This window comes from Patiria miniata, unplaced genomic scaffold (assembly GCF_015706575.1).
Source record: "Patiria miniata isolate m_02_andy unplaced genomic scaffold, ASM1570657v1 HiC_scaffold_22, whole genome shotgun sequence".
NCBI classification, from domain to species: Eukaryota; Metazoa; Echinodermata; class Asteroidea; order Valvatida; family Asterinidae; genus Patiria; species Patiria miniata.
The window spans coordinates 2834835-2859696 of NW_024037061.1; the positions used below are offsets into that span (position 1 = coordinate 2834835).

At 40.9% G+C, this 24862-nt stretch overlaps 1 protein-coding gene across 1 annotated transcript; it reads right to left on the bottom strand.

Moving 5' to 3' along the window:
* Positions 1 to 26: 26 nt before the first annotated feature.
* On the bottom strand, positions 27 to 23490 carry LOC119730456. Its single transcript, XM_038203373.1, has 3 exons — positions 23068 to 23490; positions 2720 to 4221; positions 27 to 796 (listed from the first exon to the last, which is right to left on the bottom strand). Exons 2-3 carry the CDS (start codon positions 4187 to 4189, stop codon positions 587 to 589), a joined length of 1680 nt encoding a protein of 559 aa, XP_038059301.1. The 5' UTR covers positions 4190 to 4221; positions 23068 to 23490; the 3' UTR covers positions 27 to 586.
* Between the last annotated feature and the right edge of the window lie 1372 nt (positions 23491 to 24862).

Genomic DNA, 24862 nt, shown 5'->3' on the forward strand with positions numbered 1-24862 from the left:
TGGACCTACATGTACATGTACACCCAACCGGGAACCTTAATGCCCTCCCTTGTTCAAGAATGGAAAAAGTCCTATTGGTTTTGTACATGATCTGCAACTGAGGACTTTCACCCAATCGAGGACCCTATAGTTCAAGGTCACCTGGAAAAAACCTTCATTGGTTTTGTACATCTACCAACTGTGGACCTTGACCTTATAGGGGACCCTTGTTCAAGAGTTGGAAAAAGTCCACTATTGGTTTTGTACAATTTTGTATGATTTCCAACTGTGGACCTTCACCCATTTGTGGACCCTAATATCCCACATTGGTTTTGGACATGATTTCCAACCGTGGACCTTCCCTGAAATATTGACGGTATTAAATGTCCTCTCTTGTTCAGGAATGGAAAAAAAGTCCACTATTGGCTTTATACATGATTTCCAATTGTGGACCTTCACCAAACTGAGGACCCTATTGTTCAAGGTCACTTCACCCAAGTGCTATGTCCCACATGGGTGTCGAACATGAATTCCAACTGAGGACCTTCATCCAATTGCTTACAAACACACACGATTTTACAAGCACACACCTAAGAACAAAGCGTCATTAAAAGCCCAAGTCTACGTTAAACATACTCATACAGCAGTCCACTTTGATCTGGGCTCGCTGGATCGGCTGGGAAGGGTTGACCACGGGGATGACCACGGCGTCTACTAGCCGCTCTCTGATCTCGCAGGTCACTCCATTGATGATCTGTGACTCCTTGTAGAGGCAACGCTCCTCCAGAAACCACTGCTCTAGGTTGACCTCGGGAAACTAGACTCGGAGAACAAGGGAAATATGAACAGAAACCTTCAGTATTGGTTTTTGACCTAACATTGTGGAGACTTATTCGGCGACATCCATTTTCTGCTGTGGCACCAAGTTTGAAAGGTTTGCACAGACCAAGTAGTGTAACGGTTACACCGTGTAACAAGTTTCTATTCGATATTACTCAATTATTCGATATTATTATGATATCGATATCGCTGATAGCAAGTTGTTAATCATGTGGAAATGTCGAAATGTTCAATAATGAAGAATCATATCGAAAGTATCGAAAACACATAAGATTATCCTCAAAAGAAATCTCCCAATTGTGATTATACTTTGCGTTCATCGTTTGCTTTATGATGGAATAATATTCGGCGGCACCTTGTGCTTGAGACTCAAAATGAAAACATCGCAAAATGCCAAGCGGCATCACTTTGTGCTCTGCATTTGCAAAAATTTGCGGTCTTCCCTAATTTAAAAAAAAATATTTCGCACTCAGTATCCTGCTAGCAGAAAATATTGCTTGTCAAAAAAACATCTGAAGAAGAAAAACAAATTGTGTTAGAACCAATTACAATTGATATAAATCTCATTACAATTTGGGTGGTTCAAATGTAACCTGTTTTTTTGCTGAGCATATTTATTCTAAGTTTAGCAAATTTCTGTCCTGCATCACAAGCTTTAATCATTTGACACAAAAATAAAACAAGAAATCAAACAAAGTACAAGTACATGTCCACTTAGTCACACATTCATGATAATCAAACTGGAAACCTCTTGCGTTGTGAATTGTTACATGTTTAAGCGTCTTCTATTATTAAGCCTTGTTGCATTTTGTTTAAACAAGATAGCCACAAATTGAAGGACACACTTCAGAAAGACAGAGAGTACACATCCCGCTTTCAAGGCTCCATAAAATTTCAATCAGGCACTGAGCTTATGTCCACCAGGGAATCGGATTTTGCCAAAACAGACCACTCCATCAACCAAGACAGGCCAAATATCGTAATGAGAAGGTTCAACACAATAAACGTCCTTGTTCAAATTCCTGCGGTGTTGTTTGGCTCGGTTTTTATCAGAAGATGGATGGTGGACAATTGACGATATGTCCCCAGTGATCCCTTTAATAATCCTCCCACTCAGAGATCCACCTCCCAAGAGACATTTATGCACTCTCCGATAACCCTCTATTAAATTGGAGCGTCCTTTTCGATTCTTCACAGCGAATCTCGAGATGGCTTTGTCACTGTTTTTCCCCTGAAATTTGTGTCTTCTATGGTACATTTTCTCCATCGGGTGTTATTTTTTTGTAGAATAAGTTGACACCAATTGGATAAAGTGAGTCGGAAGTTGCAAACACGACTTTTGTGTCACAGGCACGTAAAAAGAAAAAAATGCAAAATGAAAATCAACAGGAACTGTCGACGTTTTCACCGACGTTTATGTTAAAGGTATATACCGCAGGATCATTTGCTTTTCATGCATTTTGTTTATTTCCAATTACATGTATAAAACCACTCAAAATCAAGAAGAGTGTTCAAAACTTAACCAGTTGAAGTTTCGGCACAGTGGATTTTTATACTTTTCGAGAAAATAGCGAAAAAGTGTGGACAACCTTAATAATCAGGAAACATGTTTTCGTCAATAGCACTCTTTATTCCAAAATTCACCATTTGGAATACTTCCATCACTGGTTGCCAACAGCGGCGCGCATCATAAAGCACAGCGGGGAGCCAAGAGCCAGAGGTTTTGAGATGACCTTTTGATCATCGTTTGACTGGAGGTGTTTGCGCATTGCTATTTAAGTGTGCAGGCATAATGTTACATCACAAATCCACCACTAGTCAACTGATGATTCTCGCCCGAACTTACTCTGTGAGACCCCCCCCCCCCCAAGAATGATTGCTGACTTTTGTTTAAACTCACCTGTGCTATTTGTACAAGAGTCCCGTTCACAGTCTCAGCTAGCACTATATTAGACCACGTCTCCACCACGGGACACACCTGCATGCTGAGCACCTCCCTCTTTCTCCGGGAGTGTCTCTTGCTCACCTCTTGGGACTCTCTGTCCCCCTCATCCGTACCCCCTTCCTCACCTGACCCACCGGGCTCATACACAAAGCCCGAGGGTCGTTTCTGGCCAACTCGTCGCCTATGACCAGAATTTGACTCGCTCGATGACGTCCTTTTTTTGCCTGTCCTACTCTGTACACTGCTGTACTGAGCTGAGGATGGCGGACTGTTTAAGAACTCTAACGCTTGCGCGATTTGCTGTTTAGAAGGCAGATTTGTTTGTTGGTGGCTGTAGAAATGCTCCTCCAGTGTCCTGGCGTCGTGAGAGTCCGAGTAAGGCTCCTTGCTGTTTTTGGACTTTTTATCGGTTATGCGGTTTACGTGTTTCGCATGGGGTCCTTTCCTGTGGGCGGATTTCTTGCGACTACTGTTGTGGTTGCTGTCCCCGGTTTTGGTCGGGACTTGCTGTAGTACTGTTGGGTCTGAATCTGTAGTTCTGTGGGGCTCAGGTTGTGAGTACTGAGCTTCTGAGGAGTCCCGGTCCTGGTCTGATACAAGGTTGTTGAGATCAAAAGAGTGCCCCATCTTTTCAAGCTCCTTGAGAATCTGCTCGACGTTCAGATGTTCAGCGTGGTCTTGGAGCTGATTAATATTCAAGGCGATTGGTTTATCCTTTTTGCTTGGCGTTTTGTGAGCAGCCTTCTTTCCACTCACTCTGTTGCTCGGAATTTGAGACGTCACGTCCGGCAAATGCGTCTCCTTTTTCTCAGATTGCTGAATCCGTTGCTTGTTGACGTAATCACGTATAAAGCTCTCAGCTTCATCCCAATTGGGCGTACCGACTACCTCGTCCTCTGGAAGAACTTCATCATGGACCTGGTTGTCTTTGAGATGGGCGTTTTTCTCGAGGAGCTGTTGCACCTGATCCACCGTGAGATGGATCTCGTTTGGCAGAGGCTCAGCGACAGGGTCTCCCTGAAAGCCTTGCTGATCCTTGGCCAACTGACTGACAACTCTCTGCCTGGCCAGGGGTAAGGTTTCTCGAGGGTGGAAGAAATCTTTATAGCGTAAGAGGATCAAGTCACGCTGGTGGTCCTCAAGCCGGACGAGAGTGGTGTGCTGGAGCTTCTCGTTCTCCAAGAGGATCTGCGGGAAGAGCTCTAAGATGTCTAGGAACTCTTGGCTGTTGAGCAGCTCCAGCTGCTGCTGGCTGCTCAGGTAGACGTCCGAGTCGCAGCTCAGCTGGTAAGGACAGAAGAAGCCGCAGAACTTGCGCCAGAAGGTTTCGCTGCGGGGCTTTGGTGTCGCGGCCGTCCGGCTCGGGAGTGGCTGGAGGAGGAACAGGAGGAGGATTACGAGGAACCGGGCGTTGTGATGGGGCATCTTGGGTTGCGGCAGAGTCGTCTCTGGATTATCTAGAAAAATTTATCAAAAACAGAAAAATAAAAAGATTACTCTTTCTTGTTATGCAGCCATAGTTTCCTCGAAAGGTGCCGTGGCTGGCAAGCCTGAAGAAATCTGTGGAGAGACAAGAAATGAAACTGCAAAGGTGTATGGTTACACCACTTAGCATGAAGTAATCTGATCGTTGCGGAAGTGGGTTGGGAATGGTTCCGTGTTTCAGCAGGCTATTCCGTCCCTCAACGGGACTCAGCCGACAACTAAAAATAAGGCACACTAGATTGAGCAGGAAACTCCGGTTGGACTCTGTTGGATTTAGCAGGGTAGTCCTGAGGAACTACTAGGGAGTAAGGGTTAATTACTGTTTCAACTCACTACCGACGCACTCACATTGCATTACAGTCACATCCGCTTAGCGTTGATAAAGCTGAAATAGATCTAGTTGAAATTGACATTTGTAGAACAGTCGGCCGAAAAAAAAGATGCTTCTCTGTTGACAGGCAGAACGCAAGTGGTTCACAGAAGTGGAAACATGGGGTTATATAAACTTTCTTAATGGAGAGGGAAAAAACAAATCGACCAAATCATCCCAGGATCAATGGAAGCAGAACTCCGACTGAAATAGAACTCTCACATTGATTTATGTGGGTTGGAGGAAGTTAAACTGTCTTTATTTTGGAATGAGTGCCAGCGTCACTCAACAAAATTAAATTGCAAGTGATTGTCACCTTTAAGGTGATGGTAATTCCATTCTGACACTCCGTGCACTATTAATAACATATCCAAAATTGATCCAGTGGGCAGGGCGTTTCAGGGTACGTCACCGAAAAACGGCGGACTATTTCAGATTGCCAGCCCCCTCCTTTTCACGTGTACGGTTTCACTTTAATTAAGAATGTCACAACAAAAAGACCCTTTTCTTTTCTTCGCTGATTGTTATTTAATCACACTTTTAGAGGAAGTCAGGAAGTCAGAGACACAAAGGCCACAAAAATATTTCTTTAGCCTTTTATCAGCATAAAAAAACATAAAAAAGGAATACAAATTATTCCTCTGCTCAAAGATCTCCTTGAATATAACATTTACAATTCTGCCAGATGAAAAAAATTGAAAAGCTTTTTAGGATAGCTGGATATTTTTTTTAAGAGAGAAAAAAAAAAAAATAGAAAAATTGCCAAATTGGCAGTTTCAAGTTTCACGTCGATAGAATCGCTTTTGGGAGCATTTATTGGTGACCTTTCTGTCCCGAAGTGTTAAAATGGCATTTTAGACCAGGAGGCTCCAACAAAAGAAATTAAGTGACTGTTATTTACCCCACAAAGGGCAATATTGCGGGCCTGGGGTATATTGTTCAGCTATTCAATGGGAACAAAGTTATGACCCAAATGCCCTTTTAATCCATCTCCCAGACCATATCCAGTTAATCGGATAATGAAAGTACACATTTCTCCTATTTTGCATCTTGACGTCTTAACACAACATTGTATATCAGGACAAGCTATTTAGACCCCAAATTTGTTTTAGCTAATTCTTATCTCTTGTGCACTGATTCAAAGCAAATGTCAAATGGCTATTCTTAGCAAATGAAACACACAAAAAACTCAAAAACCACATTAATTAAAATGTCTTCAATATGACTTTTTGGCAGAGACAATCTTCAATCTTATTGCAAAATCTGAACCTTAGGACAAGCTATTCGAATCACCAGTATCTTTTTAAAGGGAATATACATCATTTGCTTTTGCTGTAATTTTCAGAAATGGATGGAATTGGGGGGTTGGAAATATATAGCAAATATAGTTACACTGACTTTTTTGAGGTTTTGGGTTCGAAAATGCTATAAAAACCAAGAAAAACAATCATTTTCCTGTAGTCTGATTCCCTGACTCCATATAAGAAGAAACAGAGCAGTTTACATACATTGGGGAATTGTAAGGTCAGGGAACCAGTACGCTGGCTTGTACCCGTTCATAGGTGTGTAATCGATTGCAAACAAGTGCGATGGTCAATTGGGGCCAGTATTTGAAAAAAAGCCAGTTTTTTCCAACGCTGGTCGGCCGACCAGCATTGGAAATTGATACAAAAATACCACTTTTCTTGAAAATGACAGTATACCAGGTGCCATGATTTTACAGGATGCTATACACTGTCATTCACTAACAGTCCAGCAAGGTATTTCAAAATGATTTGGTAGTTTTATTTTTTGATGTTTGCAAATGTTGTATTTTCCCTTTAAGCCCACTCTAATAAAAATATTAATCTTTGGGCTTCAATGTTGTAACCCTCCTTTTGTTTGATCAGTCACAGACAGTCAAAAATTCAATCCAGTTCCCCTGCCATGCCTTTTACACAGGCTAGTCATCAACAGTCAGATCATATTCTTGCAGGCACTGTGACAGTCAAATTCCATCAACAGATAAAAGCAGGTGACTGGTAGGCACAGCTGGCTTATCAATCTCCTACAGTCAAAGCATAGCTGTATCTGGCTTCTAACAATCACAGCCAGTCAATCCTGCTTTATGAAGGCAGGGAGCACTCAACTGTTAAAAACAGTCACTTGATTTATTTGGACTGCTGGGCTGGCCTTGTTGAAATTTGCCAGCCAGAGCGGCAGGAGGGAGAAACAGTTGAGTAACTTGCTTAGCAAATGAAAAAAAATCAAACCAGAAAAAAATATCCAGAAAAAAATCTTTAAAATAAATACTTTTGTTGTTGTTATGAAACACAATTTGAACTGTGGTCGGAAACGGCGATCTTTCCAGACCCTGGCTATGCGTGGGTGGTGTTTGTGTAACACGACATCGCAACAATATGTGTTACGATGAGTGATACTCTGTAAATTGAATTTCCCACTTTATTTTTTTTGTCAAGGCCTCAAGGGAAATGATCACATTTCTTATTGGGAAGGAAAAAACCTGCTTTTTGTCAGTGTACTCTAGATATTGTCCAAATTTGTCACTGTGGATGGATGTGTCCAACAGGTTTTTCTCAAGAATTTGAAAAAAAACACCCAAAACACAGAGTTCTTACGTAGTCCATTACCTAGAGATTGGGGGCAGTAAAATAATAAATTTATCCAAAACTGTTTTTGACACAACCTATTGATCCGAAATCAAATATATCATCACTTCAGTTTTGACAATCATAACGCAAAACTCAATAAAAATCCTTCTCAGAAAATTCACTGTGTGTCCCAAAAGGGTCGCTTGTTAGTGCCAATTACACAGTTGTACAAAACAAATGTGGCCATTGACGCAAGTTACAGAGGTCTTGACTTGTACCGTGCTATTCATAAAAAAAAATTCCGAAATCAAGTTTCAGTTGATCCGAACTGTATAATTCTATAAAATGACCATGAAGAGATTTTTTTTGCTGGTCGCTATGGGCAAGCCTGTAGTCTCCTTCGCAGCTGACTTTTCCTCACTAATACCAACTGCCACTTGTGAATTAGACTTGCACAAGTCTCACTGTGGTCCAAAAGTTTGAAATAGTTACGCCAACGAACGGGCTAAATCTGGCATAAAGACCGGTTCATACTCGGTGAGAAAGCGAATGTGAATGCGAATTTGTGACGTCAGGGCAGCTTTTTGCACTGTAGATTCGCAAAAGTTTAATGCAAATTTCAACTCCAGTGAATTGCGTAGGGAACGCTTAATGAAGTCAAATCCCATTGCATTTTTATTTGCATGAAGTATGAATTGGCCTTAAAGCTATAGTCCATCATTTGCAGCCATCCGAAAAAGTAACTGGCGTATTATTGTTGAAAAACATACTTGGTTGAAAGATAGTAAGTGGACTAAACTCCCTGTGAAATTAATCTTTCTGGCAAGCTATCATTTTGAAGTAATCAATGAAAGAAGGCCTTTCCAAAGGTGCGTCTTAAGACGCACCGTAGGAAAATTTAAATTAGTAGTTCGTTTTGTTATTCGGCGCAGCGCCAAGGGCGGATCCAGGGGGGGGCCAAAGGGGGCCATGGCCCCCCCCAAAAACGAAACCAATTTTTTTTTTTTTTATGTGACATCGCAATAAAGGCAGGCAATGAGTACACCACCATCTTTTTCTCAAAAACACATTGGTTAAAGTGGTCAGAAATTGCCTCAGATCGCACCACAGAGCATCTAGAATCCAAAAATTTTTCGGGGCCCTTAAGCGGGCCCCGAACCCCACGCCGTAATTTTTTTTACCCACTTTTTTGGGGGACCAAAATTTTTTTTGGCCCCCCAAAAATTGTGTTCTGGATCCGCCCTTGCGCAGCGCTCGCAAGCATTGGCACGACGCACAGGCGCGCGCGGTTGCTATAATTCGTCGGATCAGTGCGCGACATCGCGTATTGCTGCAATTCAAAACAATTCAAAACATGATTCAGCAGCTTTTGATTTGAAATTGAGATCCTAGAATGCTGTTTTTCTCGGAATATACAGCTGAAGCTGAGCTGAAACTTCATCAGGTTAGTTGTTCAGTATCCTTCATTAGATTTTGAACACTTTTGTCGCTTCAAACGAACAAAATGCACAAATTACAAATGATGGACTATAGCTTTAAGGCTGTATGAGACAGGCATGCAACTTTTCCTCGGATCCGCTGATTTCCTGGTTTTTTAATTTCTCATGAATGCCGTTACAAATTGAAAAACACTGTACAAACTCTAGTTTGTTTTGGGGTTTCATTGTATTTGCTACATTCCCAGTTGCATGCCTGATGAGGAGACTTCCAGTAAATAGCCACTCTGAATCAATTGAAAATAATTACACGCGCACTGGTTTCCAGACAGCTGATGTCAGGATTACTAGTTCCATATTAAGGGATCGGGTACTCGTACCCAACTTAACAAATTACCAAAGACAGTGACAAAGAAAGGTTTTGCATGAGGTTTGACATGAGACCGATGATGCTTGCAAATGTTGCAGTTTAGGCCCCCCCCCCCCCCCAAAAGGCTTCAGTTTCTGGTCTGCATGCGCGTCGCCATAGCCATGCACGTTGGCAAAATTAAACATTCTTTTTTTCAATGTAAGATGATGTCTCAAAACTGCCAAACTCACTGGTTTGACTGGAATCCTGCTGCTGCACAACTTTAACGTGTTTTTAGATGGGGTTACGATCGAGTATAAGCTTTATGTGGCCTCTCTGGGTTCCCATACATTGTGCACTGAATTTAGTTGGGCACCATTTGCAGTCATCAGCCGACATTTGAAGAGCATCGCCACACCTTTTGAGGCAAGCTCCACACCAGAAACCGAAGACTTTTTTTGGGGGGGGGGGGCCTTAGAATGTTAAAGCCCTTCAGACAACTTTCAGGATTTGAATTTTAGGGTGGGTTTCTTCTACAGGTACTGGGTACTCGTGTTTTACTTCAATAGATACCATGGTTCCCACACTACCCATAAATTTATGCACACCACCAACTTGCCTGGTTTTTCAAATCATTTCAAGCTGGAGATATGAACTTTAATTCTAGGCTAATGAGTTCCCGAGATCAAGTGCCCGACAGTCCGGTAAAATGTCCAATTCATCAATGTCTCGCCCCCACAATGCATCCCTCATTGTTTCGCTGCCATTTACATCGATTCCTTCTCCTTATCCAAGTTGAAGTCACTGAAGAGTGGACAGAAAGCTATGAATATAAATTGGGTTTATCACTGTGGGTTATGGATGAATTTAGGAGAGAGACTTTTAAACAGTTAAACGCTGAAACGATTTTCATCAATCAAATAGCGACGTGCATTTACGGGCAGTACAGGATTCGGGTGACCTACATGTACATATGGAAGTAAAACATGGGTACCTGTACATGGGCGGATCCAGGAATTTTTGCAGCCTGGGGGGAGGGTTTCATCATCAATTGCTGAAATGTAGACAGGTTTTTCTCTTCGGACACTGGGCTGGGGGGGGGGGGGGGTGGCTGGGCTCGTACCATACTTCCAATGGGAGCGCTGTTCAAATCTGACGATCGTGAACACTACATTACAGAATAGTGTACAAATACCACGCATCCCAGCTTGCTCAGTCCGAATGTTATATACAGGCAGACATTATTAATTGTACACATGCCATAATTTTTTTGGGGTGTCATAGCATGGGGGGGGGGGGGAGTTTTACATTATTTTTAATATATTTCTATGCAAAAACAAAATTTGAGTCTAAGCTGTTTTTGTTTTTTTGGGACCCGAAACCCCCCCCCCCCTCCCTGGATCCGCGCCTGCCGTTAAAGAAACCCAGCCCCAAAATTCAAATCCCGCAAGTTGTCTGAACGGCAATATTGGCTCAGGACAGACTTTACTCCTTTTTTTAATACCACTTTGATTGAAATCGAGTCGGACCTTGATATCTCATCTCGGCCCTAGTCGTGAGATCTCATCCGAGTTCTTAGCAACAACAAAAATTGTTCTTGGAATTTGTCATCGATTTGACTCTTTGCATGCTCAATGAAATGAAAGGGCAACAGATGTTTGATGAATGAAACGAAATTGGTCAACTACTTTGATAACAAGATGCAACCTTCGATCTTTGTTAATAATTCCTTTGAAGGGACATATGGTGGGCAGTTCAATGAAAATGACAGGGCCCTAAAAAGAGAAGAAGTAACAAACAAAGATTAGGCTTCATTGATGTGCATTGTTTGTCCAGTTCCTGTTTGTTAGAGAGAAGAAAAAGCCTTGCATCGTTGAAAGGGTTGCTTTGTTTGTCATTAACCGTTGCTAGGCTTCGGGAAGTACTTTAATTATCCTTATGTGTACCGTATCAGATTAATTAGTGAGCTCAAGGCAGTGTTTCTCATGTGATCAAATGTGCGTCATAGTGTTATTTAATACAGTGGCATTCAAAGTGATAAGAGGCTTGAAATCAAAGTAGACGTCGTTTTTACAGTGTTTATCTTGTCTCTATCAATAACTTATAATATGACTATTTCTTTTTCATTAAAGACAAAGGCACTGAATTACAAACTTTTAGGAAAATAGGTGAATTCCTTGTAACCATTGTTAATGACACTGTCGAGTTAATAAAGGTAATATTTGTGTACAATATTTGCTTTTGCCGTAATTTTCAGAAATGGACGGATTCGGGGGTGAGTATGTTATAGCAGATATTGTTACACCGACCTGTTAAAAGTTTTGTCTTAAAAGATGCTGGAAAAACAAAACAAAACTTCTATTCTTAGAGTTTCTTGTAGTCTGGTCCCCTGACACTACTTCAGACGAAATGATGTCATGCTGAACTTTGCCAGGTCAGGGAACCAGACTACTGGTAGCTGTTCTTGCACCCGTTCCTGGATGTGTATTTGATTGCAAAATCAAATGTGGACTAACTAAAGTTGTTAAATTCGGGACTGTATAAATTGTGTTTTTTTTTAAGTCAGTTTTTTCCCAATGATGGTCGGCTGACCATCGTTGGAAATTGACACAAAACTTCCACTTTTCTTGAAAATTACAGCACACCAGATGCCATGATCTAACAGCATGCTTGAGGCTATTATCCACTTATTTCATAATAATTTGGTAGAATTGTTTCTTAATATTTTCAAATATGTACATAAAAAAAACTACCTTTAACAAACACCTAAAATGACCTTCTCAATCACAAATAAGATGCGCGCATAATTGGTTATCCCCCCCCCCTCCCCACATTATACAGTATACAATGTTATGATTGATCAATCTAATTAAAAACAGGTGTTAGGCCAAAAAATAAATACATCTGCTTCCAATTACATGGCATTTGAAAATAGGGTAGGTAGGTAGGGAATTTGTTTTTTTCCCCTTTTTTGTGTAGGATCATATGGAGGTGTCTGCGTGTAGTGAAGGGTAAAAGGTAGTAATTGATGGTTTTCAGGGTTTTTTCTTCTAATTTTCCCTCCCAAAAATTTAAGGTAGGGGCTGTCAAAATAGGGTAGGTAGGGTAACAGGAAGCAGAACTATTGTTTTTTAGTTGGCCTTAATAATATACACTACATGTTTCTAACTTGCAAATTATAGGAAGTCTACAATTACATGTTTTGTAATGGCTTTCTGATGTATCAATAAAGAACTGGTGAAATTGTAACTTATCTTTAGAATCGAGATAGACATTCTGCCAGATCCAGTTTGATTTCTGGCTCTGAGTTCTTCCTTTTTGTCTTTGAATGCTGTTATAGCAAACAGCATTAGGCCAAAAAAAAGTCTCCGGTTTCTGGTATGCGCGTGCTTCGCTGTAGCCATGCACATCGGCAAAATTGAAAAGGTTTTTTTTCATAAAAAGATGATGTCTCAAAACCACCAAACTCATTGGTTTGACTGGAATCCTGTTGCTGCACAATTTTAACGTGTTTTAGATGGGGTTACAATCGAGAATAAGCTTTATGTGGCCCCTCTGGACTCCCATACATTGTATATTTGTACTAAGTTTAGTCGGGCACCATTTGCAGTCATCAGCCGACATTTGAAGGAAAAAAAGGGGAAAAAAAAATTTTTTAAAAAAAAGCCGCGTCGCCTCACGATTTTTTGGGCAAGCTCCATACCAGAAACCGGAGACTTCTTTTTGGGCCTTATGACACTTTCTGGCTATGACAAACATCTATAATTGCCTTATTTGTTATAAAAAAAACATATATTGTTCTATCAACCACTGTATGAAAAATACTTTTGGGGGGAAGGGTGAAAGGTACTTCCGATTAGTCCGGCCAACCCCCTTTCCCCCCCCCTCCCCCCCCCCCCCAGCCATGCATAACTGAGCCCTGCATTATGCTCGATATCATCCGCACTGCTTCTGAATGTCTTCGGCACTGCCTCAACCCATTAACAGTGGTTGTTGGAGGATTTTGAAGGATTGAGGCAATGGTCACCCCTCCACTGAAAAACTTCAAGAAGTAACGGATAGTTTTGGAAGAATGAGGCTGAATCCAATTTTTACATGGTGGCAATTGGAGGATTTTGCAGGATTGAGGATGGTTCCTAGCCAAAAGGGCCTAGGGGGTTAGGGATTAACTAACGTAGCAGTACTCCCTAGCATGATTTACTAGGATTCTGGAGGTGTGCCAACCCAATGTAAAAGACTGTCAGTTTAGGGGTACTGTACCCATCCTGACAGATTCCAACAAAACATGCCGTTGGGGTTTGATGGGTTGAGTTTTGTTAGGGTTAAGGCAACAACTTTCCAGCTTTCTTGCCAAGCACTGATTCATCTTGTTTGACAAAGTTCATGCTTTGAATAGTGGTAAAAGGGCTAAAAAAAACAATCTTACTTTCATGAACATCTCCCCAACTAACACTGCTGCCCACCACTTTAATCTCATCAATGCACCATCACCCTCCCACACACACGAATCAAATTCTATATTCCACTCAAATGATTACAATCATCCAGTGTGTCAATGCACCGACTGTCAAACCCCAGAGGCATTTTAAAAAAATTGGTAAAAGAATTTTTCCCCGCCCCCACAAAATTGGTTCTAGTATCAGCCACCACTCATATAAATGTCTTTCTTACCAGATTAAATAAAACATCTTGGCTTTGTAATGTAAAGGGTATTTGTTCTGTGGGTGTAATTATAGGTACAAACTGAGATGATTAAAAACCACTTTAAGTTCTTAATTAAGGATGCCTTCTTATCCAATATATTACGTCATTTCGCTTGACGTGTTGAACACCCACGTTCACTTAAAGCCCTGTTTCGTTTAGCCTACCGGTAGGTAACAGTAATCCAATATGCAAATTTGCCCCGTCCACTTCACCAGATTAATGTGCTACCCAGTTGTCTTGTAATTACCTCATGAGAGAGCCGTAAGATACCACAACTATCATTCAAACCTTTAAACCTCCTACTGTTTGAACACATGTTTGTTCCGTAAATGTGGGGACTACGCGCGTGTTGTCCCATGTTATTATGGGGACCGAAGACGCTATGGGAGAGTAGAAAGTCCCCATAAGTTGGTCCTTATGAATTTCCCTAACAATAAAATAATTCGCCATAATACGTTGACGGCCCACCGCACATTCACACCCCATCCATACCCCCATCCACACCCCACCCACACCCCACCCACTCCCCAACCACTCCCAACCTGCAACCTCATCCACACCCCCATCCACACCCCATCCACACCCCATCCACACCCCCATCCACACCCCCATCCACACCCCCATCCACACCCCCATCCACACCCCATGCACCCACTCCCTAACCTGCAACCTCATTCACACCCCCTTCCACACCCATCCACATCCTCATCCACATCCTCATCCACACCCCATCCACACCCCCATCCACACCCCCATCCACACCCGATGCACCCACTCCCTAACCTGCAACCTCATTCACACACCCTTCCACACCCATCCACACCCCCATCCACACCCCCATCCACACAAACCCCCTCAAGTGTGTATTTGCCTCTAATCGGTGACCCCTATTGTCCCTCTTTTGGTTGTACTTAAACTTTTTAGGAATACCTCCCATATGTGTTGTACACAAATCCAAATTGGGGACCTCTCGGAAATTGGGGACCCTATTGCTCTCTATTGTTCAACGTCCCCTATTGAACGCAGAAACAAACCCCTACCCCCAGCACCCTTGCACCAATTTACTGCCCGCTATCTTGTAATTACCGCATGATATAACCGTAACCCTTCTACTTACCACACATGAACCCTTCCCCCCATATCTTGTAATCACCACATCAGGTAATCACAGCCCTATCATAAACACTCCCCGTCCCCTACTCCCTCCCCCCAGCAAATCACCCCTCAGCTTTGCAACACCCTCCTTCTAGCCAGAACCTAATTATAAAAACCTATTGTTCTCGCTTATTACCCCTGATTGATTTGATTGATTTCCTTTTGTCCGACCGAACAAAGCGCTGGGGTCAACCCCAAGGTTCGTCCACACTTTTATGAATGGCGAATATCGACGGAAGGTCTTTAAATAGGAGGGCTTATACATGTAAGCATTGAATTGGTGGCTTTTTTCAGTATTTTAAGAACAAATATCCCGGTATGATGTACGTTAGGTTAAGGATATTTTTATTTTTAAAAACAAACAAATATTGTAGCCAACAGATGGGTATTATTGCTAACTACACAACTTGCATACTGTGTGTTCTCATGATACAAAATGTAATATAGTTAAAAAGCTAGAATACTTTTCTTTTTCTGCAGTAAAATTCAAATTAAATTGAGGAACTTAAGTGTTTCTGATAATGAATGTACTTTTTTTTGCTAGGATTGAAAAGTCAGGACTCTCTTATCTTTTTCAAAATTTGCCTCATTTGGGAAATGAAGGTTTTTTTCCCTAAAAATGCGATATACGCCATTTTGTTCCCGTTTAGAATCCTGCTCTCTCCTGGCTGACCTTAGTCAATTTCGACGCCTGTTATATACTTAAACACAACTTAAGAATCCAATAGAGCAAAAAATGAGGTTTAGAAACAGCTGTTTTACCGTTTTTAGTCTTTAAAGTTTCATAATTGTGCAGAATTTCCACTGTTTTCAAGTGGACATGTCGCATTTTGGAAAAAAACTTTTCAAATATTTTTGGCAGTGCTTTGAAAAACTTCCGACACTCATTTTGAAGACTTTGTATTCAGCTTCTGTCGATAGAAGTGAAGCCCATTGTACGGACATTTGGAAAAGAAATATCCCGTATTCGTATCTTTGCAAATTTTTTTTTTTGTATACGCACAGCGAAGGAACATATCCAATCATTTCAAGAGGTACTCAACGATAATCTTCGCCACCTGAGCCTTAAGCCTCCTCATATTTATTTGTTTCCCTCCATTTTTTCCGTCCCGTCTCTCCCGTTTTCCCACTTCCCTCTCGCGCCGGGAATTTCCACCAACCTTATCAGGGGCAGAAGGCGTAAGCCCCGTCCATTGTGGCTTGATTTTTTTTGTTGGGGGGGGGGGGAGATGTCTTATTGCTTCGTCTCCCAACAATTGATCCTAGCACACTGAGGATTTGTCCCGCTAGCAATCAGCCGAAAAATGAATTTGCGATCTGTAAAGGGAGTCTTAACGACATCAGGACTACACAGACGAGCTTTACACAGCCAAGTCCGGTCACATGAACATCTAATCAAATGTCACACCTTATGGGAACCGAGGAGTTTTGAAATGAAATTCTCCAAGAACCCATTTCCCTGCCCTGCCCTTTTCTTGTTTGCTGTGTTGACTTGACTTTCCTCGGGCTGTTTTCCTGTGGGTTTTTCCCCCCATGGATGGTGTCGAACCCCTGGTGAGTCTGGGCTTTCTTGGCATATTTCCCTTAGTGTGCGTTCTCTGACTTGTTTCTCCTTCCTGCCCCCACCTCCCACCCCCCACCCCTCCCTTCCAAATATGGAAGTTTCAATTATGGAAACAAATTTAAAGGCATACATCATTTGCATTTCTCCCAGTAACCTACCGAATTATTATCAAAAAGCTTACTTGGATTAAAGATCGTACTGGTACTAAACACCCCGTGAAATGATTCCGTCTGGCTTGCTGCCATTGAGAAGAAATCAAGTAACCTGGGTGATTTCCGACTGATTTGGGGAATAAAGAGTACGATATTGATGAAATCATATCTTGTATTAAATCAAAAGGTTGTGCACATGGTTTTTCACTGTTTTCTCAAAAAAGTGCAATATCCACTGAGCTGAAACTCCAACAGGTTAGGTTGGGAACATTCTTGTTTGGACTTTGAGTGGTGCTATTTTGGAAAACGAATAAAATGCAAGCAAGAAAGACTTTGTTTTTAGACAGCTAAACTTTGTGTTAAATTTCCATTGACTGAACTCTGGAGGCATTTCCGAATGACTGCAACTTTCAATATTCTGTTTAAGGCCCTGCTAATTGCTTCATGCGTGGAACTTTACATGTACACAATTTTGGAATCTTTGCGGTGATTAGGTTCGACAGCGCAACTAAGAAGAATAATCAGACCATAGCACTCCACAAGATGCAAAAGAAATCAATAAGACATCAACCCACAACTAACAAAGCATCTTTGCAGGAAAGGTTGTGACCAGGATAATTCATTTCAGAGCTTAACCCCCCCCCCTCCCACGCTCGGACTTAACGACTATCATGTCTGTGTTTCTGCTCATGAGCACTCTAATGCGATTTTATCATTAGGCAACGCCCTGATGAGTTTGATGCACCAACAGCAGCCCATAACACTAATGCGAAGCGCTTCGGTTCACCCAACACGCTAAAATCCCATCACGTACATTGTACCGGTCGACATACATGCTTCGGTCGTTTCGGTCGGGCGCGGAACAAAATAGAAAAATCGTTCGGTTTATGTCCATGATTTATGCAGTGTTACATGTACAGTTACAGGGTGAATCAAAAAGTATTAGTGACCGAGTGATTAAAAAAATATTACAACATATTAGACTTGCTCCATTTAATAAAAAGAGTAGAGGAATAAAGTATGTGTTATTGATTAAGTAAATGTGTCAATTTCACATAATTTGCCAACTCTATTGACAAGTTATTTCTATTTTAATAGAAATACCACAAAATTGAACCAATGCACATTGATGAATACACGTTACATACAACGACCGAAACTTTGCAAAGGAAAACAGACAAAAATCATCATTTTCATTTCAAAAAACAAAAAGCTGCTACTCATCTCGTTCGATTCTTTCCGACTCACCCTGTACACATCAAATAGTCTATATCTCTGCTCTATCATCAAAAGAAACCGGATAACTTGATTTCAGGACCATCTGGATAAGTTGTCGTCCGCTGACATTTTCAAAATGCATCAAATAAAATAGTTTCCAAATAAAAATAGACATTGCATAAAAACAGATGTCAAATATAAAACAATTATTGAAGAACAAATTCAGAATAGTTTACCATCAGGCAGTAAACCAGTTGAGAATTAAATCCTGTTTCTGACTTAAACCCGTTTAGAAAATTAAACCAGTTATCAAATAATTTGTCTTGACTATAAACAGACATGTCATAAACACAGCTGCCATAGAGCAAACAATTTATTTCTGTAGAACAAGCAGAGTAGTTACCCATAGTTATGGTAGTACCCCAGTTTTAAGAAATTAATCCTGTTTCTTTCTTGAACCAGTTGGTGACTTGACCCAGTTACTGAATTAACCAGTCACCACATAATGTGCCAAATATAAATAGATATTGCATAAAAACAGATGCCAAATAACAAACGCTTACTGGAGAACAAATTCAGAGCATTTACTGCTATATTGATAGTTACCCATTTAGTGCAGACTTTAATCCTGTTTCTGACTTAATGTTAAACCAGTTAGTGACTTAAACCAGTTACCGAATTAAACCAGTTACAAAAGTAACCAGCTTCTATTAACAGAAACAGTTACCGATTATGTAGAATGCCTAGAATATATCCTGGCTAATCGCATTCAGTTTGTCTAGGGTAGTTTCTTAACAAGGTTATTAAACTACACGTTTCCAATGATTAGTCGAATTTCTTGTGTAAAGGCCGAATTCGTACTTGATTCAAATTTGATTTACTTGACTCAAGATGTATTATGAAAACTTCGGTTACGGAGAAAGCACCCTCACACTACAGTGATTAGAGTCACTTGAAAGACAAAGAAGTGGTCAAATTTTTTGTTGCTAAGTTGAGAAGGATAAAAGGTTACATTAGGTCCTTCGCTTCCCACGAAGTATGATAGTCTAGCAGGCCTACAGGCGCAACTCATGGGGGAAAACAGTGACATGTTCCCACGAAACTTCAGGACAAGTTGGGGATAAAGTGAAACCAGGGTTTTATCACAGTTTCTATCCGTTCGGGTCTCGGATGACGATATGTTGTTTTGTTTATCCCCAGGTCTTATCTCAAGGGAGAGGATTAAAGCTTGAAATCCAAAAAAAATAATCAAAAATGAGAAAAACAGGTTTTGGGGTATAAACTTAAAACACATGTGATCAATGTGGGCGGTGGGTAGCCGTGTTAGTCACTAACAAGAATAAAAGTTTGCATTTAAGCTTTCATAGCTACTACAACAAATTGTAATGTACATGTACATTGTAAGCACACTTTGAAGGCAGATATTGTTCGAACACTTTTCAAATGAAACAATGGACAAATATGTAAGGTTCAAAGTTGTGTGAATATTTGAAAAATGGATGATTCCCCTGGAAAATCACTTTAGTGAAACTTCCCTCACAATTTGTAAGGGAGGCAAGGGGCGATTTCTTCAAAAATCATTGGCCTTAATTGACCAAACAATGAACCACATTTGGAAAACTTTATGTTATAAATGCACCATTTTATGGTGATAAGTCGTGTAAAATGTTCAGTTGTCAGAAAAAGGAATTGGGACCTTGTTCACTAATAAACATTTGGGGATTATTCATAAGGTTTCTAAAGTTAAACAACTTTAGAGCTCAATATACACATTCACTCAAATTCACATAAATTCATGGTAAGCTTTGACTTGGGGGGAGTGTGGCCTATTGGTTAGGGTTCGTGACTCATGATCAGAGGGTCAGGGGTTCATATACAGCTGATTGTCATATGTTGTGTCCTTGGGCAAGCCACTTCACCCCACTTGCCTCTCTCCACCCAGTACCGGCATTAGCTGGGGCCGAGTAACCTGCGATGGACTAGCAGCCAATAACTCAAACTTGTAAAGTTATATTTCAATGAGTAAACATTGGTTTATTTTTTCAGTCGATGTCGCATCCAAAAGTGAATAATCTTTGTATTGCTAGACAAAACAGCAATTTAGAAAAGGAAATTGTTTTGGGATGAAACTCGAAATTGGCACGGAGAACACAACTTAAACCTTCACAGATCACAATTATGTACGGTCCCTTTAAAAATAAAAGAGTATATTTAGCAGAGCGACTGGTGTGTGTACATGTATGTATAAACTATTGCCGACTGCGGTAAAGCATGGCCGCTGAGTTGGGCCGATGCATGTAATGCGAGCGAGCTTTCCTGGAATGATAATTGCGGGAAGCATGCTGGGCCAGGCATCTCGCATATAATATACCGAGCTAGATATGAATATTTGGAAGACCAGTACCTCAGCACTGAATACTTCATGCACTCCGGCGATATTGCTGCGAAAATCACTGCACAACAAAATTTTTACAGAGCGTTCGAGAACCCTACTCCAAGGGAAGAAGCAGCCAGTGTTACTTTACATAGGGCTTGATACGCTTTTAAAGTTTCAGGCTGCGCGCTTGGTTTCTTGCAAAATTAGAGATTTTAGAGGCTTCTGAAAGATTCTTGGGAAAGGTGTCAGTGTCTTGGGTACTGACCTTCACTGACATAATTGAATTTATGAGAAACTCAGTGCTGGGCTGAGATGAAGAAAAAATTCAAAACATTTTTTTTCTTGCAAGTTCTTGATAATAGCACTGTGTTTCGTTTCTTCTTACGAAATTACGTTGGTGTTAAATCTAACACTTGGTTTCACGGCAAAACCAGACATGAGTTGACATCTTTCTGAAAGTACCCTGGTATCTAAATTAGAAACACTGAATAGTGCAGGTTTGATTAAACGAGAAAATCCTTGTTCAAATTTAAGACCAGAGTTGTAACAAACACCCTGTGGAATTATTCCAACTGAAATGGTATTATTTGGAAGAAAACAATCATTGAGTTTGGTTTAAGAAACTACAGACTGTACATTTTTTTTTTACGTTAGCAACAGAATCAAGTAATGAGACCCCAAAAATTATGTTTTCTCTGATTTCTCAAAATCTATCCATTGAGCTAAAACTTAAAACAAGTTTTATGCACCCTTAAGATTTTGAGCAATGTTGTTGCTTCCAACACAAACAGTGAAGTTATATAAATTATTTGTCACTGGCTTCTAATGTACTTTTCTAAATCCTGCAAAAATTCTTCAAAAACCTCGTAAATGTTGAAGGTCTATGAACAATTTGAATGCAAGTTTAAGTTTTCAAACATTTCAAGTTTTATACTTCTTTTATCATAGTCTATTAAGTAATGAATCCGGACAAATACTGTAAACATATGTTTGTGTCAAACCTGGCTCGTGTTTCCAGAAATCTCGAAACAAACTTTTCACCCACGGAAATGCTGGCGATCTCCAACCTGTTTTCAGTTGTTTTTCGGACTTCATTTCATGCTCAAGGGTCACGCATACCGGTGCACGCATTTCTACCTCTGTGTCATTCTCCCTGATAGTCAGACAGATGAACTTGTTATATAAAGTCGTCATCTGTTCAGAAGCTGGATAGATATGTCGCCGGCATGATCATGCTCGTCCGAACCGTTTTTGGGACTGGGATCAAGTTGGTGGGCCCCTAATTCAATTGGTTGGGGTCCAGCCAGGCTCCCGGTTTACCCCACGGTGGGGTGTTTATCATAACTGGCCTGGATAATAATACCAACGACTGTGCGGAATGTGTATATAGAGATGGCTCTGCTATGCTTAGCATGAGGACAGCGTAGCTTCGCTGTCTCTGTTGACTTCTACTCTCTGGTAACTACAGCAATTAGTGTTTCAAAACACACATTAAAGTTGCGTTCCGGTGCTCTCCAACACATTTGTTATGTTTTTGACTGTTAATACATTTTCAACTTGTATGTTTTATTCCAACCAAAAATCTCCATTTCCCCTTTTTTGGGCGACGTCTGTTGGCCTAACCCTCTAAAAAAAAATTGTTTTGTTCTGTGCACAAGCAGATCCGCTTTGCAAGCAGACTGGCTCCGGGTCTGTGTATTATCAATACTGATTGTGGGGCAGGATCCAGCCTACCTATTGTCTGGCAGCCAACAATTTAAAATTTGAAAGTAAAAATTCAATACCGCTGTTTCATTCAAAAGTGTATAACTTTTGTGATGTTAGAAAAATAGCCAATTAGAAAAGGAATGTTTTGTTTTCGGAATAAAATGCCAACATTTCATTCATTCAAAATCCAGTGTAAGAGACAGAAATTCAACTTGACAGTTGAAATTTCAGTTCTTTTGGCGAAACCACACTCAAGAACGCAGGGGCAGTATTGCTCCAATATTAGGACGAAGAGCTAAATTCTTCCCAAATTGTGAACTCAATTTTTAAAATATCACAGTAGGGTTCAGTATTAACTGCTCAAGGCTTTTAGATGTGTTAGAAGCAGGAATGCTTCGTTCCAGTATTAAAGTTGGTCCGGGGTTCACATTAATGATGTGAGTAATAATATTCGTAAAGTCTGTCACGAGCCAATGTGGCCAGGCCGGCGTTTATTTACAGTTTTAGTAGTATGAAACGACCGGGAATATTTCTACTCCCCCTGGATGGGATGCTAGTCCATCGCAGGTTACTCTCCATCTAATGCCGGTACCCATTTATACTTGATGACTTTGCGTTTAGTTGTGTGAACCTTTAGCAACTATTTTAAGAACAGTTTAAACATTTAGCCATTTCACAAAGACTGACACTTGCCCATCGTGTCTGTAATATTGTAGACCAGCGTGATTGACATGATAAACCAACATTGATTGACATAATAAATAGCGGGCAGTCAATGGAAACGTAAAAGTTAACTACATGGACCCTGAATATATCATTGAGCACTGCAGTGTTTCTAAGGTCTTGTAAATGAAATAGGTTTGAAAACATCAATAAATGTTTGTGCTATGTAGTTTATAAACTCAACGTAAGATTGCGTGTCCCTTTCTTATAATTCGGGTTTTGGAAAATTTGTAAACAGCTATAGAATTTTCGTTCTTTAAACGTGTTAACATCACATCCGTAGTTCACATCCATATCCAGGCAAAGTTGCCTCTTATCGAGAACCCAATCTACGGTACTCCATGGGAACACCTACAAAGGTACCTAGTCATAAATCCCATATCCAGAACCCAATCTATGGTACTCCATGGGTACACCTACAAAGGTACCTAGTCACAAATCCCATATTCTCTTCACCCTTGTGGTGTCTTACCTCAAAAAGTAGGCGCTGGGTTAATCCATTTGTAGCAACTGTCTGCGCTGTTCAACTTTGACGTCAACAAAAATTACCTGAAAGAAAAACACTTCCACTGGACAGAGTACAAGATGTCAGTGTCCCCGATGATCCCACGTCTAACTTTAGCACCCCGTACTCGATCTAAAACAATATCGCGAGGGACTTTATCCAGCTTACGCAAGAGAGGCAACCTAATATACACATGCCGTTTTGACATTATAGTTTCCACCTCGTGTCTTCCGAAAAAACACCACCACTACTCCTCTGCGGCTTCTCAATTCCTAAACCAGACTCTGCCACTCTCTCTCTCTCTGTTTTCCCAGCTCTGCCTGAGTGATCCGGAGTCTTCCATTGCATCATTGAGGGGGTATTTTGCCTCTAATTACCCCTCGCTGAGAGACGGATTAGGCTCGGTGTATTTAATCGACTGGGACGCAAGAACCGGGTGGGAGACACAAGGATTTTTTTCCCCGTTTCTCTGACACAGTTCTCTGGGGAATATTGATTTTTTGATTGCCAAAACATTGACCTTTCTTTTCTTCTATTTTTTTTTTTTTACTGTAAACCTCCGGTTGTGTACACTTGTAATTGGATTATCCTGCACCAGATGTAATACATTTCATCACCGGCTTATGGTTGGGAGAAGTCAGCTGATCGTGAATTATTCATTGATTTATGCAAATGAGGTCCCAGCCGGTGGCCACTGCAGGCAGCAGCTAGTTTTGATCACGCATGCTGTTGGGGCCGCCTTGAAATAAACGGCTCTGATGACGTCGCATCGATGAACTCAAACCATCCGGCCGGGCCGGGCATCGGAAACAAAAGTGTTTGACGCAATCACCAAACAGCCAAAGGAAAAGCAAACATTTCACACCATCAATCCTTCTGCCCTTGAAAACTCCCACCGGCTGTATCGCTTTAAATGCGCATATCTAACCAGCGCAAAGCTTTTGTCCACTGAGCTACGATCAAAATTGGCCTCCCCCTCCTCACTCCCCCGATCAATTGGATTAATATAAACAGGGCCCCAGGGAGCAGGGACTATGATTTTTGATGGCAATTTCTTTGCAATTGTGTCGTAATGCTGCCATTGAGCTGTTTGCATATCAGTCATTGTGTCGGTCTTAGACTTTCCGCCGTCGTTGTGAATCGAGGATCATTCTGACCGTAAAATTAACGTGGCAGGCAGTGTGGCAGATCAGATAAGCCTTTATGTAGATAAAAACATTAATATGATTCCAGTAGATTTCACAGGGCAAAAGCAGCCTTTAAAAAAAAGGATTTCTAGCAAAACTTTAGCAAGCTAGATTTTCAAATTGCCAAAATCACCACAATCTTTAGCTTCACCATCTTTAATTGAATGTAACAATCCACCTCTGGATCCCCAATTATTTAAATACCTTTTCTAGCAAAATTTTGAGAACATTTCAAACTGGCCAAAATTTGACTATTTCTAATAATAAAAAATAGCCAAGTATGCGCACAAGTCAGTGTATGTCAGAACCCTGAAGAAACTGAAGTAGTGACAATACGCTTTCTTTCAGATTTTTAGTCGTAGGAACAATATTCCGGGGAACCCACTGAATCAGGTAGGGGCTGAAAACTAAATCCACAGTGGTCATTCTATAAAATTTGGGTCCGCGTTTTCTTGTCCCTGTTACATCCGACATCTGAGATTTCATCGTTCTGGTTCACTCCTTAATGATAACACTATAAGAATGGTTACAAAAGTTTTTTTAGTTTTTAACACGAGAGGGAAAAATAGGACCAA

Coding starts and splice junctions, on each gene's coding strand:
- LOC119730456 (XM_038203373.1), bottom strand. CDS start 4,189: ATGCCCCATCACAACGCCCGGTTCCTCGTAATCCTCCTCCTGTTCCTC. Junction 797..2,719: donor CTCTTGTACAAATAGCACAG/GTGAGTTTAAAC, acceptor CTCCGAGTCTAG/TTTCCCGAGGTCAACCTAGA.